Genomic DNA, 14,829 nt, shown 5'->3' on the forward strand with positions numbered 1-14,829 from the left:
GGGGGGGGGTTCATGGTGGCATCTGGGAGTCCCCTTTAAGAAGGGGACCCCAGATGCCACCCACCTCCCAGGAGAAATGAGTATAGAGGTACAAAGTACCCCTTACCCATTTCCACAAAGGGTTAAATGAAATAAAAACACACACATGAAAAAAGTATTTTAATATTCTTAATTAACCAGAAATACTTACCTGTACCTTTAAAAAAATGTTCCCACGCCCATATCCTTGGTAATGATCCAACGAATACAGTATCCTCCAATCTTGCGATCTTCAATTACCTTGACTGAAGATCTCCCACGGCAATTACCTATACCTTAGAATGCATCCTGCCGACACATAGCGCCGGCTCCCGCTGTCCTCCCCGCCTCCTCACCCGTCACCTTCACCTAGGCTGGTTCCCGGTGCACCGATGGGTGCACCGGGTGCCAGGCTAGGTGAGGGTGACAGGTGCAGCCAGGTGGGGAGAGACAGCGGGAGCCGCACTGCTATACGTCCGCACAGGACGCATTCTAAGCTATAGTAACTGGCTCATTAATGAGCCGGTTCTTTTTGTATTGAATTGAATGAATCACCGCCCTGTTCCAATTTTGATGATGGAGGGGAGGAGGGAAGGGGAGGGAGGAGGGAGGGAGATTGAGCCTCATAGAGGCTGGGGAAAAAAATAAACAAACAGCCGCAGCGATCATTCAGGACCCCTCCGGGGGCATGTACCCTTAGGGACAAAAAAGGAGGTGAGTCCGATCGCTGGGCTCCATAGCTGGGCTGTGCAGGAGGCTGAAAAGCCTGCACAGCCCAGTACTGCAAAAAATGGCCTGGTCTTTAGGGGGGTTAGCACTGTGGTCATCAAGTGGTTAAGCATTACCTTTGTGCACCCGGACATATTCTTCACTAAATAATGGTATTATCTATAAATCTGCTGTAAATGTACCCTGAATACCTTCTCTACCTTCTCCATAAATGTGAGTGTTTAGGAAATATGAGTGATTTCCATGTGATAGTTGCAGAAGTAGCTTTGTATTTTGGAAACTAAAGCAAAAGAAAAAAAAAAGAAAAAGCCAACCAAAGTAAGTTGTATCTTTCATTCCTAAGCTTTTAGTATAAAAAAAATAATAATTCAAAATGTGATTGCTTGCTATAAGCCACAGCTTCACCTAAATGTAGAGCTTATGAAGCAGCCCTGATGCTAATCACTGGTGAACCATATTCGAAAGGGTGTTAAACACATGTTAAATTAGCATTATAGTAAAATATAATGTTCTATGTTAAATATCAAGTACTAAATATAGAATAAATTAAACTTACAGAAGGCCCATCTGGACCCCTGTCACCTCTGGGACCTTTGCTGCCAGGAATACCCTGCAAATAAAAAAGAAAATGAATTATAGCTCATACAAGAATCATTTAACTCCCAATAAAATGCATTGAAATCTCAGTGGTTTACAAAATGTATTTTTCCTTCCACTTTAAAATATTTGGCACGGAGCCACCACAAATTCTTCACATAAGCACATTCATGTTTCATTAGCGCTGCCAATCTTTTTCACTCACCATGCAAATCTGGATTAACACTACTTTTTTGCTGAAACCCTATATGAAGATCATAAACACTTAACTGAAGTTCCCATAAGGTAGACTGCTTTATTTCACTATCAAGACAGACAAAAGTCAAGCATTTTATCTACATAGATGACAGGTAAATGCACCACAATGATCTCTATCAACAGAAGTCTATTTTAAGACGCCCTTAGCTTTAACTTGACAATAAAAACAGGTTGAAAATGGGAAAAACTTTTAAACAGATCCCAACTGGCAGATTCTATAGCTTTGATAGTTATCCAATGCTGACAAGTGAAAATATTTTCTTACAGATGGCCCTTGTGGTCCTGGAGCTCCGATGCTGTCTTGTGCGCAGGTACAGGCATGCGGCAATGCTGGGCATTTACTTTCATCTCGCTGGAATATATGAAAAAATACAAGAAGTGAGCCTCTTTTGAAATGTTCAATATCCAAACTCAATTGCCAGATACAATAAAGTGATTACAATTCATACTAAAGAAAGATAGCCTAGCTAGAAAAAGAGCCAACCTTTCTTCTCCAGTGTTTGCAATGCCTTCCCTTCCGAATGAATTGAAGTCAAGTGACTTCTAATGTCTATCTAGATGACAGGTGGAATCCCATACTACCCTCAGCTGGTTTGCCTATTTAAATCACTTGGATCAATGTATTATTGGTGGTTTACGGGTACAGACAACCAAATTTGCTGTATTTGTTTTGCCATTACTGTTGCAAAAATGTTAATATTTATCGAATTTCACAAAATATATTACATATGCTCACCAATAATATGATTCTTTTTTATTTTTGAAAAATGGCCATCTGATGATATGTAAATACAATATGTTTTGCAGGGATTGTGGAAAGGCAACAAAAGTCTGAACCTTGGGCAGCAGCTTACCAAGGGGGTGGTTGGACACTATAGAGGGATTGCTGAATATGGAAGAGAAAGCTGCAAATGGATTAAAGAGGTTGCAAATAAAAAGTAACACATGGAAACCGGGAGACGGTGCCCCCTGGATACAACAACACATAAAGCTTTGTTGTAGAGTGTGAAAAAGTTAGGATCTCTATCAAGTTACAGTTGCTGTCCCATATTTCCCCCTGGGAACATGAGCCTTTGTAGCCATGGAGGTCAGTGAAGGTCCTGAGGACAAGAAGTGATGGAACAACAACTGAAATGGTACATGGATAGCTATGAAAACTTCTCAACATTGGAATCTCTCTCCACACTATATAAAACTAAATTGGCATTTCTTTCCTTAAAAAAAAAAGACTTTAAACATACATAGAAATAATTGTAAAGAAAAGTCTATTACAGTCAGCAACCATAATAAATTGTGACTACATGACACAACACTGGAAGCTTTACTTAGTCCAGTACCATGTAACATTTATCAGTCATGGTGTTAATATCACCAGCAGGTTCTAGTGTCAAATATCAGCAAACTATAAGACTTTCAGTAAAAAGACTCTCTGTCATTTAAAGTTTAGTTTGAGGCCACACCATCATGACATCATATGTAGAATTCATTAGGACAGAGCCATAATTGTACAATTAAAAAGGAGATTGTATAAAAGGAACCCAAGGCATAACTTTCTGAACAAATACATCAACTTTGTTTAGATTTGAGTGACAGCTAAGCAATGCATGACGTAAGTGATGCCACATATGGTTTAAAGCACAGACTACTTCCCCAAAGTATATTTTTCTATTATATGCAAACTGCCAACAAAGTATTTGCTTTTGCAGCTCCTCTCAGTAACAGCCTCCTAGCGTCATATGATAGCTGAAAGGCTTTTGTGCTGTCCATTGTTTATGTAATTAATTGCATGCAGATTGGCTACTAGTTTTGCTCTTGTCCTTTGCTAAGTAGGAGTGTATTTGTGTAATCAGCAAGATGATAAAAACATAGTAAATATCAGCCAATGATTTAGAAGAATATGGGGCTTTAATGTCTTTACCAGAAAGGCCTGATGCTTTGGCAAATTTATGTTGTTTTTTAAATGTCACTTTGTGATACTCTTGCATTGCGAAACTCTGTCATGATTTATGGGGTGCATTACACAATCCTGCAAGTCAACAGACTTTTACTAAAATCACTGGAAATAATCTAATCGCTTACTTAACTGTACTTAATCCTTTGTCAGACATGAAGCCTGCTGAAATCTATCATAGGTATAGCACTAGGGGTCTCATCTTTTTATGTATTGATGATTTATAATGCTGTCTGTTTTTTAACCTAAAAATACCTGCATGTTATGGTCACCAGTGATAAACACGAACTTGCTTATTCTATAAGGTAATGCGAAGTACCACATAGAAAGCTATGTACAGGGGCTGATTGAAAAGTAATAAGACATTTTTGTTCAGATTCAGATGACTCCCCAAGGTCAATATTTTGTCATTTTCTGCTTTGGGAATTCCTAGAGATCACACAGCACTACATCCAGGCTATGCAGATAGTTTTTCTCGGGAACCTCACCAAATTGATTCAGTGCTTCCAATGCAAGAGCAGCAACATGAGACTAGACATTGGCCACAATTCACTAAGATCATACTAGTGATAATAAGGCAGGTGAAAACTTATCACAGCACATCAATAATTATTTTAAGTGTTAAATCATCAAATAAGCTTGCCTTATTAGCATGAAGTGAAAACTTTCACAGTAAGAGTGTTGTTTTATCACTCCAGTCCTTAAGTTATCACCTCTGTAGTTACTCTCATGTGCAGTAGATAGAGTAGGGAAGAACACACACAGGTAGGATGTAGCTCCACCCCTCCTTCTTCCATGACGAACACAGCTAGCCTGTGCAGGACAGCCAGGGAAGGAGAGAGAGGCTGTGACTGTGTGTGTGTGTGTGTGTGTGTGTGTGTGTGTGTGTGTGTGTGTGTCTCTATAAATAAGCTATAAATATGCTAGGTGTCTCTCCCTCTCTGTGCCTGTTGTGTCTATTTCTCTCTATACAGAGTCCCCTTCTGCATAAACTAGTAAAAAATAAAGCAGACAACTCAGAGTGCTTCCCTTTACATTGCAGTCTGTAATAACACTTCACTTAACGATAGCTCAGACAAGGAGATAATTCCTCACACACTTTACAGATATTATCATTTGCATTCCTCTCAGTGAATTATAATCCTGTCTTTAACTTTAGAATTCTGCCATTCTTGTAAGGATTGAAATCTTAACTTTAGAAATCACTCCTTAACGTACAGACATAATCCTTATCCTAGGTTTGCCTAAGTTAAATTGCTTAGTGAATACTAAGGCCTCAATTCACTAAGATCGTGCTGGAGATAATAAGGCAAGAGAAAACTTACCTCCACATAAGAGAGAGTTATCTTATCTCTTCTTTCCTTAAGTTACCTCCTCTGTAGTTAAGTTACCTCCTCTGTAGTTATTTTACCTCCTCTGTAGTTAATTTACCTCCTCTGTAGTTATTTTCACATGCAGTTAATAAACAGCCTGTCTTTAACTCTGGAGTTATTTTAAGGATTGAAGAGTTAACTTAAAGACAGAAGAGTTAACTTTAGGTTTGCCTGAGGTAAAATGTTTCCTGAATACTACATGCCTTATCACCATGGTAACAACTCTAGAAGAGTTATTAAAGACAGGCCTAAATGCTTTATCACCATAGTGATAACAGTAAAAACAGCATAGAATCATTATTAAAAACAGGAGATGAGCTTAATGAATTGTGGCCTGTAAACAGGTTCGGTGCTGAATGGCACAGAAGTGTGGTGTTCGGGTGAATAATGATTAATGTTACCAATTTAAACACCAACTCTAGTCATTATGATAACTATAATATTCTTTGGCCCCTTCTTTGTTCTGTAAAATACCTATATACAATTTAATATATATACAGTATACAAGATGATGGCTTAGTTGGCTTGAACATTTTTCTGTTTACACTACACTAATAAATTGATATACCAGTAATATGTGTATTGTTTATACATCCGATTGAAAAAAATAGCCTAATGGCTTATTTAAACTACTTATTCGCCCATCAAGTCCCTTTTTAAACCCCAAAGATTGTTTTTTCAAACTTCAAAGACTTCTAAAATCATACAAAAAACTACAAGGTAGTAAAATTCCCCAGCTTGTATCCTGTAATATATCAGTTTTTCTTTATACTTCCTTAATGTAACATTTCTTAGGAGTTTATTTTCACTATATAATGATTAGTAACAAATTGATGAATTATTGTTTGTGGATCTGGTGGGGAACATGTCTCTAGAAAGAAAACAGACAAACCTATGAAAACATCTTTTTAAAGATGAAGAACTAGAATCTCAGCCAAATATTGCTGTCCATTATGTGTTTTCCTGGTAACACCCATAGCTCTGCTTACAGAGATTGCTCTGCAGGTCACCAGAAAGGAACATAAGGAGCATTCTTCCCAGTGTGAACCCAGACAGCAGTAGAAACTTCACAAAAGTATTACCCTCATTTCATTATATCAAAAACAAAACAAAAGAAAAACTGTGGGGCTTGCAATATTGGCTAGAGAGTTTAACTAAAGAAAGGTTCACCTTTGTGACAAGTTTAATTGTGGAATTGACAGCTGTATGAATAAGATGGTGAATTATCTCAGCCCTTCATGTGCCCTGTTGTACCAAATGAAGCATGTTCTAATATTGTTATCTTGTTGCTGGGTCTATAGAATGCCTCCGCATCTAACAAAAGCAGCATTGTATGTGGTGAGAACTCAAAAGGTTGTTAGTGCTATTTATGCTCTCCCAATGTCTATATAGGTTTCCTCTGGGAACTCTAGTTTCCTCCTACATCCTACATCCCAAATACATACTGGTAAGTTATTTGGCCGTCCCTCAAAACTGGCCTTAGACTATGGTATGTACAATAGCCTGTGAACATTATTAAGTTAGTAAGCACAATGCAATTCTTTAATAATATTATATCAGACTAGTTACTACAATAACTACTGGATTCCTTCATGACGTAATATTTAAGGCTTACCGTTGCAGGGAGATCACAGCATCGATCTCGACTTGTCCAGGTTACCGTACATACAATGTCAAACATCTGGAGCAGGAACTGGGAAGGAGACAAAAAGCTTGTTTATTTGCCATGTCAATTGTGTATGTTCTGATCAGACATTTCAGGACATTTGCTTAGCATCCACATCTTAACAGATGACAAATGAACATCTGCAGGCAATCAGAAAGTATGATGTCATCTCATAAATGAATTAACGTTCTACTTGTCTGGCACGTCTCTCCACTGGTAAGCTGTTACAATTAAAAAAAGTTTGTAACTACAATTCAGGAACATAAAACATCATCAAATTACACCAATAATATAAATATCTGACATGCCAGTTGATTTTTCAAATCCTGTGTTGCAATGACAATATTTTTCTTATGCTTAAGCCGACATCAATTTTAAAACTTACATAGAAATTCAGAGAATACAGAGAAGTGAAGCCAAGTTTTTAATGCTTTGGACTGAATGCAAAAGGACTAGAGCATCTGCCTGGGTTTTATTTCTGTAGTGTCTCTAAAGGACAATATTTCCCCACAATTTCTGTGGTGTCATTGATAGACGTGGGGTGAAATGTCAAGGAATATCAGTCTTGCAGTAAAAACTGCCATCCCACAAGTATCCTGCACAGAAAGAAAGCCTTGGATTGCACTCTGATTTATCAGTACTGGCCAAATGGTTCCTTTGTGCTCACTAGTATATGCCATCAGACACTGCATCTGACTTGACCAAATTGTGACTCTTTTTTTCTCTGATACAGTGAGAGTGGAGAATGTGATTATTAGGTGGAAGGAGACTGCATCTTGTTTAGCTCAGGATGGGGCCATCATGTGCAGAGAATGGAAATCCTCATGGCTCTGTGAATATCTGTGGCCACAACTGGTTCTATGAAATTAATAGCGATGAACGCATGCAAGTGCATGTTTCCATATTCATTGCTGGACTTTGCACTGCAGCTTTGACAGCCTCTTGAATTATTTACAGCGAAAAAAAAGTGACGTAGTGCAATGCCTGGTGCACTCTTTTTGTACATGCACAAGGCAGTGTGCAAAGGAAAACTTTGTTTAGCCCCCTCTAGATAGCTATTAATCATCTATGCAGGCTGGGTGACAAAGCGGGAAAGAATGGCTTCTGAGGCTGCAGTGACTGCATACTTCCCATTGCTGGCAGATGTGTGATTGTGAGCTCTCATAGACACCATCAATTATGTATTGTAAGAGTCAAGCGTTTATTTTTGTTCCTTACAGTAGTATAATTTTTGCATGCCAAAAATGGAGGGGTGCCAATTTATGAGTCCATGAAGACCACCAAGGTTGTTAAACCTTTTTGACTTTTGTCTCCCATTCATGTTAATGTATGTATGTTACCATCACACAAAAAAATACATTTTTTGAGATTTTGTTTCTAAATTCAGTGATAAAAAATAAAAACAGTGATTCCATCCATCTATAGTCACCAGCAACAGAAAGTGAGGGAGTTTCTCCAACCTGAATATAAATCTCTGCTGAAGGAATCACCGTGCACATTCTAGAGAAAGAAGCAATGGCAGACTCTTCATTGTTGAAACAGACAGCAATAAAACCCAGACAAAGGCTCTTAGTCATCTTAGCTTTAGCCAAAACAGTTAAATAGTTATGACTGGAATTCCACATCTACTTCAACAGAGAGATCAAAAGAAATAGAACAGTAGTTTATACAATAACAAAATATTTGTGTAATGCCTTACAGCTAGTCGTTAAAGGTATTACCTGAATCATATGCTCCCTCTGACTTTTGACTTTGCTGGTAATCATATAGTACCTGTTTTAATTAAACCTCTCTTACACAAACAAATCAGAAAATGTTGACAAAATGTTGACAAGCCCCCTGCCACTGATAAATTATCACAGGTCACCCTGCATTCTCAATGATGCAAAACAGGAAACAGGAAAACAGGAAACAGAAAATATCTATATCAAGAGTCTAGGTGACAAGAGCCTAGGTATCACACTTTAACAGAATTTATGGGTCTGATTTTCTTCATGGGGATTTAAAACATTGGCATCTAGAGGATGCATGTACATATTTGTGTATGTGAAAAAATATTACTGTAACCAAAAGCAGTTTTTGAATCTCTACTGCTATTTACATAATGAAGTCTTAGAGGCTATGCACAGCATAAACAGAATACATACTGTGGTAACTTTCTAATTTACTCATCAGAATGCCTTCAGGCAAAGCAGAAAACAGAAGCTCCTGGAGGTTGACAGGCACTTCCCAGAGTTTACAGATGGTCAGTCTCACACTGACATAAAAGAAACAACGTCAAGTCTAGAAAATGAATTATGACAGCAAAGATCTTTCCGTTAACAGGCAAAAAAAGTGACTTACCGGAGCAGACTTTTTGTCACCCTTCATTTTTCCAAGCACTTCAAATCCATCGGTTGTAATATTGCCGGGTTCTTTAATTACCTTCTCTGCCACTTCTTGGCAGTCAACATAGATTCTCACATATTTTGGAGATACCACAAGATGGACCTGCAATTAAGCAAAGATACATGTTTCAATATACAGAGCTTGATATGTACCATTTGTGAATATTAGCCTATGGGGCAATAGCACCAGGTAAACCAACATATCAAAGTATGTGTTTGATGCAGCTGACATCACTTAAATTAACAACCAGTGGTGTAGCAATAGAGGATGCAGAGGCTGTGTATGCAGCCTGAACCAGAGAGTCCACCTGGGGCCCTCCTTCATCTGTTTGATTAGCTCTTCACTGGAGCTGTGCCAGTGAAGATCATCTCTAAACGTGTTTTTGATAAAGGTAATATTCAACAAACTGTCCCCCTTCCCTGTTCACTTCTCTGACACTGTCCTTGGTAATCTTTGGGGAATAAGTTGGTTTTCGTGCCTGCTTGGTGCTGCGATGAACCTGATTTGGGCACCACCATAGACCAATATATTAAGTACGTATGTTCTGTAATTCAGCTCCCAGTAATAGATGGACCACCAATTACATGGCCAAAGGGTAAAGTTAGGTAATCAGTGTAGGACTATATTTGTTTTATTTACTGAGATTGCCCAGTGCAGGGAAAGCTGTCTCTCAGCTTCTCCATGTGGCACAATGATATGCAGCCGGAACATATGTACTCATCTTTGGTGCTCCATATCAGTAGTTGTATAGGAGCAATGTAAAGCACTGGAGCATATGTATCCTTAGTTATGCCATTATTAGCAATTGTGTGCTGAATCTCCTGAAACTGGAAAGTAGCTTGAAATCAAAGTAAGCATGGTGCTGACAATAGAAAAACCCTCTTTCTCACATTTTAGTAATGTAGATATGAAATACTGCATGCAAATATTTCATATTTACCACTCGCAGTCGCAACCAGTAGACTCAGAATTTGTACTGCTGTTTTATGGCAGGCTGAAGTGAGACATTTCATCACATTACACACTGATTTGGATTACAGAAAAACTGCTCTACTGCCTTCTCTAAGCAAAAAAAAGGTAGATTGGTATCCTTCTCATTTCCTTAACATTACAGATGGTGTTAACAGGTATGTAGGTAATCCTAGCAGTTCTTATGCTCAAAATCAATATGCTTTACAACTTGATTTCGATTACTTACTTTTGTTTTTGTTTTTCATTTTTTTAAATAGTCTTTCACTGATATAATTGACAAATTATATTAATAACCAGTTTGCAATCTGTAGACATGCAATCAAAGTTTAAAATAATATAAATGAAACCAATAACACTCCTCTATACTTATCAAAACATTGTGATGACAGATGTACATTTATCTAAATTAACTAGCTCAAGATGAATATGCAGCATCTGAGTCCTTAGTTTCACCTTATCCCAGAACAGTATTTACATAAAGTTCTTAGGCTTTCCTGATACTTTTCTAGGTGTCCACTGCTTGCTTTAGTATTTCCTCAAATCCACAAAAATTCCTCCAAACTTGCCCTCAGCTGTGTTAGAGTCTCTAAAATGTGAGCCCTTTTGAGGGATAGCTAGTGATGGGAATCAATCAATGCTCTCTCTACATTGAGGCATTTTACAGCACTGTAAAAATATGTAATATAAGCTGCTAACATACATTTAGAACAGGAACTGGTTGCAGGTGGTACAAGCGTTCTGTGATCCACTAACGGTCACTCAGTGAGGCCATTATTGCAAACTCCAAATGTCATATCATTAAACCATTTAACATGTATGAAGATTCTTCTAACAACTGTGACATTTTACAATTTGAATGTACTGACTACAAATACATTCTAATAACAGCTGTGTGGACGAGGCATATCCATACAGTGTCCCAGGCATCTTTTTCATCATTTCATCATGCAATTGAGTGAAAGGGCATTTCATATGGACTAATTACTGCTTATATAGGGTAGAAACCACATGTTTTTCCCAGAGTCTAGATGATTTTATGTGTGGCTCCATATTTCTGAAGAGCATTGTGGTTTCCAAGGACTTTCCATGCAACTTTACCCAAGGAACACATACTCACATAAGCACACTTCATTTTTTCAATTTGGACATATGTGTGATTAAAGGGAATGTACAGTGTGTTTTGGCATACTTATTGTATTTACTATTTTTAATCTTTAATTACAAACTTGAAATATTACAAATTAACATTTTAGCTCCCCCCTATACCTGCATTTGTTAATATTCTGTTAGCATAGGGAAAGTGTCACTTTACAGCTGCAATCAGACAATATCAAATGTGCAAAAGGCAAAGTTTCCAGAGTTGGCAATTGACAACTAGGCCCTATCGTTTTCTGTAATACACATATATATATATATATATATATATATATATATATATATATATATATATATATATATACTGCACTGCAGCAAATGGGGGACATTTAGTCTCCATACACATGCTAGATGGTACTCAGCCAGTGAGAACTGAGCAGATTGAGATCATTGTTCTCCTTACTCCTTGTGTCTTCGAGGCTTCAGAACATACTAAAGGGGCCCTTACACTGGTCAATTTCAGCCATCGATAGATCAGAAATCGATTCTGTAAGAATTCAAGTATGATATGCTTGAATTCGGAGGCCTTAGTCACTTTACCTCACTGGTTTAGTAAAAGGACTTGCTCTGCAGAGTGTCTCTTTAAGGAGAATTTCTCTGGGAGAGAAATAAAGACATTTGGAGGTTTAGTAGAAATGCTCTATGGGTAGGTACAAGGCCGTAGAATAGATATCAAGCAGCTCTAAATGTACAGACTTCCAGGCCTTGTGGGATAAACATTGAGTGTTTTCATATTTCCTAAAGGTAAACAATAGCCAAGTACATTAAACAATGTTCTCCTCTGAACAAAGGGACAGGTCATTCGAAAATTGAATTTTCCAGTGCATGCGCAGTAAAGACTGTGCTTGTCATGCTATCACGTGTTCTTATCAGCCAATAGCAGGTGATGGGTTATGAATCCATCCCTGCTTGATGATGTCACATTTAACTCTTTAGAGGCTAGTATAAAACAGCCAACGGGCTCCAGAGAGCCACTTCTGACTTCCACTTCCTACTTTCCTTCTAGTAACTTCCATTACCTGTATGCTGTATATACGCTAAGTGCAACTAGCATAGATGTAACATAAGAGAAAGCCTGGTCTATTCACAAGGGATGGACCAAGTTTGCATGGAACGCATAATATTCTACAGAAAAGCATCTGTATATCTGTTTTCTGAATAAACAACTTAACCTGTGATGACATCTAAGCCAGGGGTGCTCATTAGGTAGATCATGATCTACCGGTAGATCACAAAGGACTTCATGGTAGATCCCGACCCCACTACATTTTCCATCCTGTATATACAAATTTGCTCCTAAAACTGTACACAGGTAGATCATTTTGACTTGCTAATTGTTTAAAGTAGCTCACAAGCCGAAAAAGTGTGGGCACCTCTGGTCTAAGCAGTTCTATCTCCTGTGCTGTTGCTGTGATGAGTGTCAAGTTATCACACTTTCTGTGATATGGTGCCGAACAAAGGTGTAGTGTTGTTGCCCATTTCAACCAACAAATATTTATTACAGATTCTATCAAATGTATCAATCAATTTGTGGCTAATTTCGATCGATTTGATCTAGCTGACAGGATGGAAAATCTAGGTTGATCTGCTGCTGGCAGCTGGCAGCAGATCGATGGCCCATAGAGTTGCATTGGATCTAATGATCCAATAATGCATTTAGATTTATTCATTCATTCTAATGCATTTAGATTTCATTCTGAAATCTATTGGAAATCCGTTTCTAGTGTGTAGCACACATCAGATAGATTCCTGTCAGATTCGACTTGACAGGCATCTGACAGAAATCCATCTGATGGTCGAATCTGTTGCAAATCTATATGTGTATGGCCACCTTAAGAGTTCTAAACCATTACCATATTCGTGCTTGTGATAAGAAATATATATTAATATTTGAGTTGAAAAAAGACATACACCCATTGAGTACAACTAGAAAATAAAATACAGAACTAGCTTGCTCCCTCACATATCCCTGTTTATCCAGAGAAAGGCAAAAATAACCTTCCAAGGCATGGTCCGATTAGCCCCAAAAGGGAAAAAATTCCTTCTCGACTCCAGATAGCAATCAGATAAAATCCCTGGATCAATACGACTGTAAATGACCTAGTAATTATAGCCATGAATGTCTTTCAACACAAGGAAAGCATTTAAACCCCCCTTAAAGAGACTCAGAGATGTGTCAAGTGGTTGTTTTTTCACTTACCCGGGGCTTCCTCCAACCCCATGAGCATGGATGTGTCCCTCGCCGTCCTCCTGAATGCCTCCGTTAAGCCGCAATAATCTCTGGTATTCGGGTCAGTGACATCAGCGTGGGGCCTTCTGTGCATGTGAAGACCCCGGCTGATGTCTCTCAGTCAGACTGAGCCCGACTGAGCCAAGTACCGGGGGTTGATTGCAGCTGAACGGAGGATTCCGTGAGGACAGCGAGGGACGCATTCATGCTTATGGGACTGGTGGAGGCCCCGGGTATGTAAAAAAACGACCACTTGACTCATCTTTGAGTCTCTTTAAATGCAGATATAGAATTGCCATAAATACTTCCTGTGGCAATACAGTCCACATTTTAATCACTCTTACTGTAAAGAACCCTTTCCTAAATAAATGGCTAAAACGTTTTTCCTCCATGCGCAGATCATGTCCTCTAGTCCTTTGAGAAGGCCTAGGGACAAAAAGCTCATCCGCCAAGCTTTTATAGATATGGACTATCTAAAGCAGGGGTCTCAAACTCGCGGCCCGCGGGCCATTTGCGGCCCGCGATACAATATTCTGTGGCCCCAAGGCCCCAGAGCTTGTAGGGGCCCCCAGTGGCTACAAGAGGAAAAAAATTTTTTCAAATCGGCCTTATAGTTTTTGAGAAAATCGATTTTAAAGTTGCAAAGGAAAAAAATACACATTTAAAAACCCGCCGACTTTAATGGTTAATAGCAAATCCACCTTAAATGCTAGAAACCCTAAATTTGCAGGATATGTTAAGGAGATCATTAGGAATAAGAGGAAAAAACAATTTTTCAAAAAGACCTTATAGTTTTTGAGAAAATCGATTTTAAAGTTTCGAAGGAAAATAGTATACTTTTAAATGCGGTAAATGTCACTTTTAGTAGCAAGCCTAACGGTAGTGTAATTTTACATGTATCAAAAGAAAGAGCAATACATTTCCTGACAGAGTTTCCAGGGGGTCCATACGCAGCCGCAGCGCTTTGGCCAGGTATCGCTATACAGCCGTAATATGGCTGTATGAAGATTCCTGGCATTTTTTCCTATTTTCCCAATTTTTTTTTTTATGTTTAGAGTGGGCGGGCAGAGGCGGCGATCCGCCGCGATTGACGTCAGGAGGGGCAGAGCTGAAGCTGAAAGCTCTGCCCCTTCCAGGAAATGCCGGCGGATTGCCCCCGGGGCAATTTGGGGGCTCTGCAGCCCTCGTTTTGCGGCGGGGACACGTGAACTCCCTTATGCGGCCCAGCCTCATCCTGACTTTGCCTCCTGCGGCCCCCGGGTAAATTGAGTTTGAGACCCCTGATCTAAAGTATCCATGCAAAGTATATTTGCTCAGCTTAACCCTCTACTATATAGATTTGGTAAGATTGTACAAAGAAGATTGCATCATTAGTAGGAGTATTTTGGTCTTAGACATTCTTCATACTCCTATGCTGCGTCATCATGGTTTACTAAATAATATTGTCCTGATTCAAAACTCTCCACCTCTCTCTAATTTTGGATAGAAACGT

At 38.8% G+C, this 14,829-nt stretch overlaps 1 protein-coding gene across 4 annotated transcripts in view; it reads right to left on the reverse strand.

Moving 5' to 3' along the window:
• COL12A1 (collagen type XII alpha 1 chain) overlaps nt 1-14,829 on the reverse strand; it is a 321,024-nt gene that overhangs the window by 50,636 nt on the left and 255,559 nt on the right. For all 4 annotated transcript variants that reach the window (XM_068281498.1, XM_068281501.1, XM_068281499.1 and 1 more), the window contains 4 exons: nt 8,936-9,082; nt 6,542-6,619; nt 1,868-1,954; nt 1,304-1,357 (listed from right to left, as the gene is read on the reverse strand). In XM_068281498.1, the coding sequence (XP_068137599.1) occupies nt 1,304-1,357; nt 1,868-1,954; nt 6,542-6,619; nt 8,936-9,082 (366 nt within the window). The remainder of the gene's footprint in view (nt 1-1,303; nt 1,358-1,867; nt 1,955-6,541; nt 6,620-8,935; nt 9,083-14,829) is intronic.

This window comes from Hyperolius riggenbachi, chromosome 4 (genome assembly GCF_040937935.1).
Source record: "Hyperolius riggenbachi isolate aHypRig1 chromosome 4, aHypRig1.pri, whole genome shotgun sequence".
Taxonomy (NCBI): Eukaryota; Metazoa; Chordata; class Amphibia; order Anura; family Hyperoliidae; genus Hyperolius; species Hyperolius riggenbachi.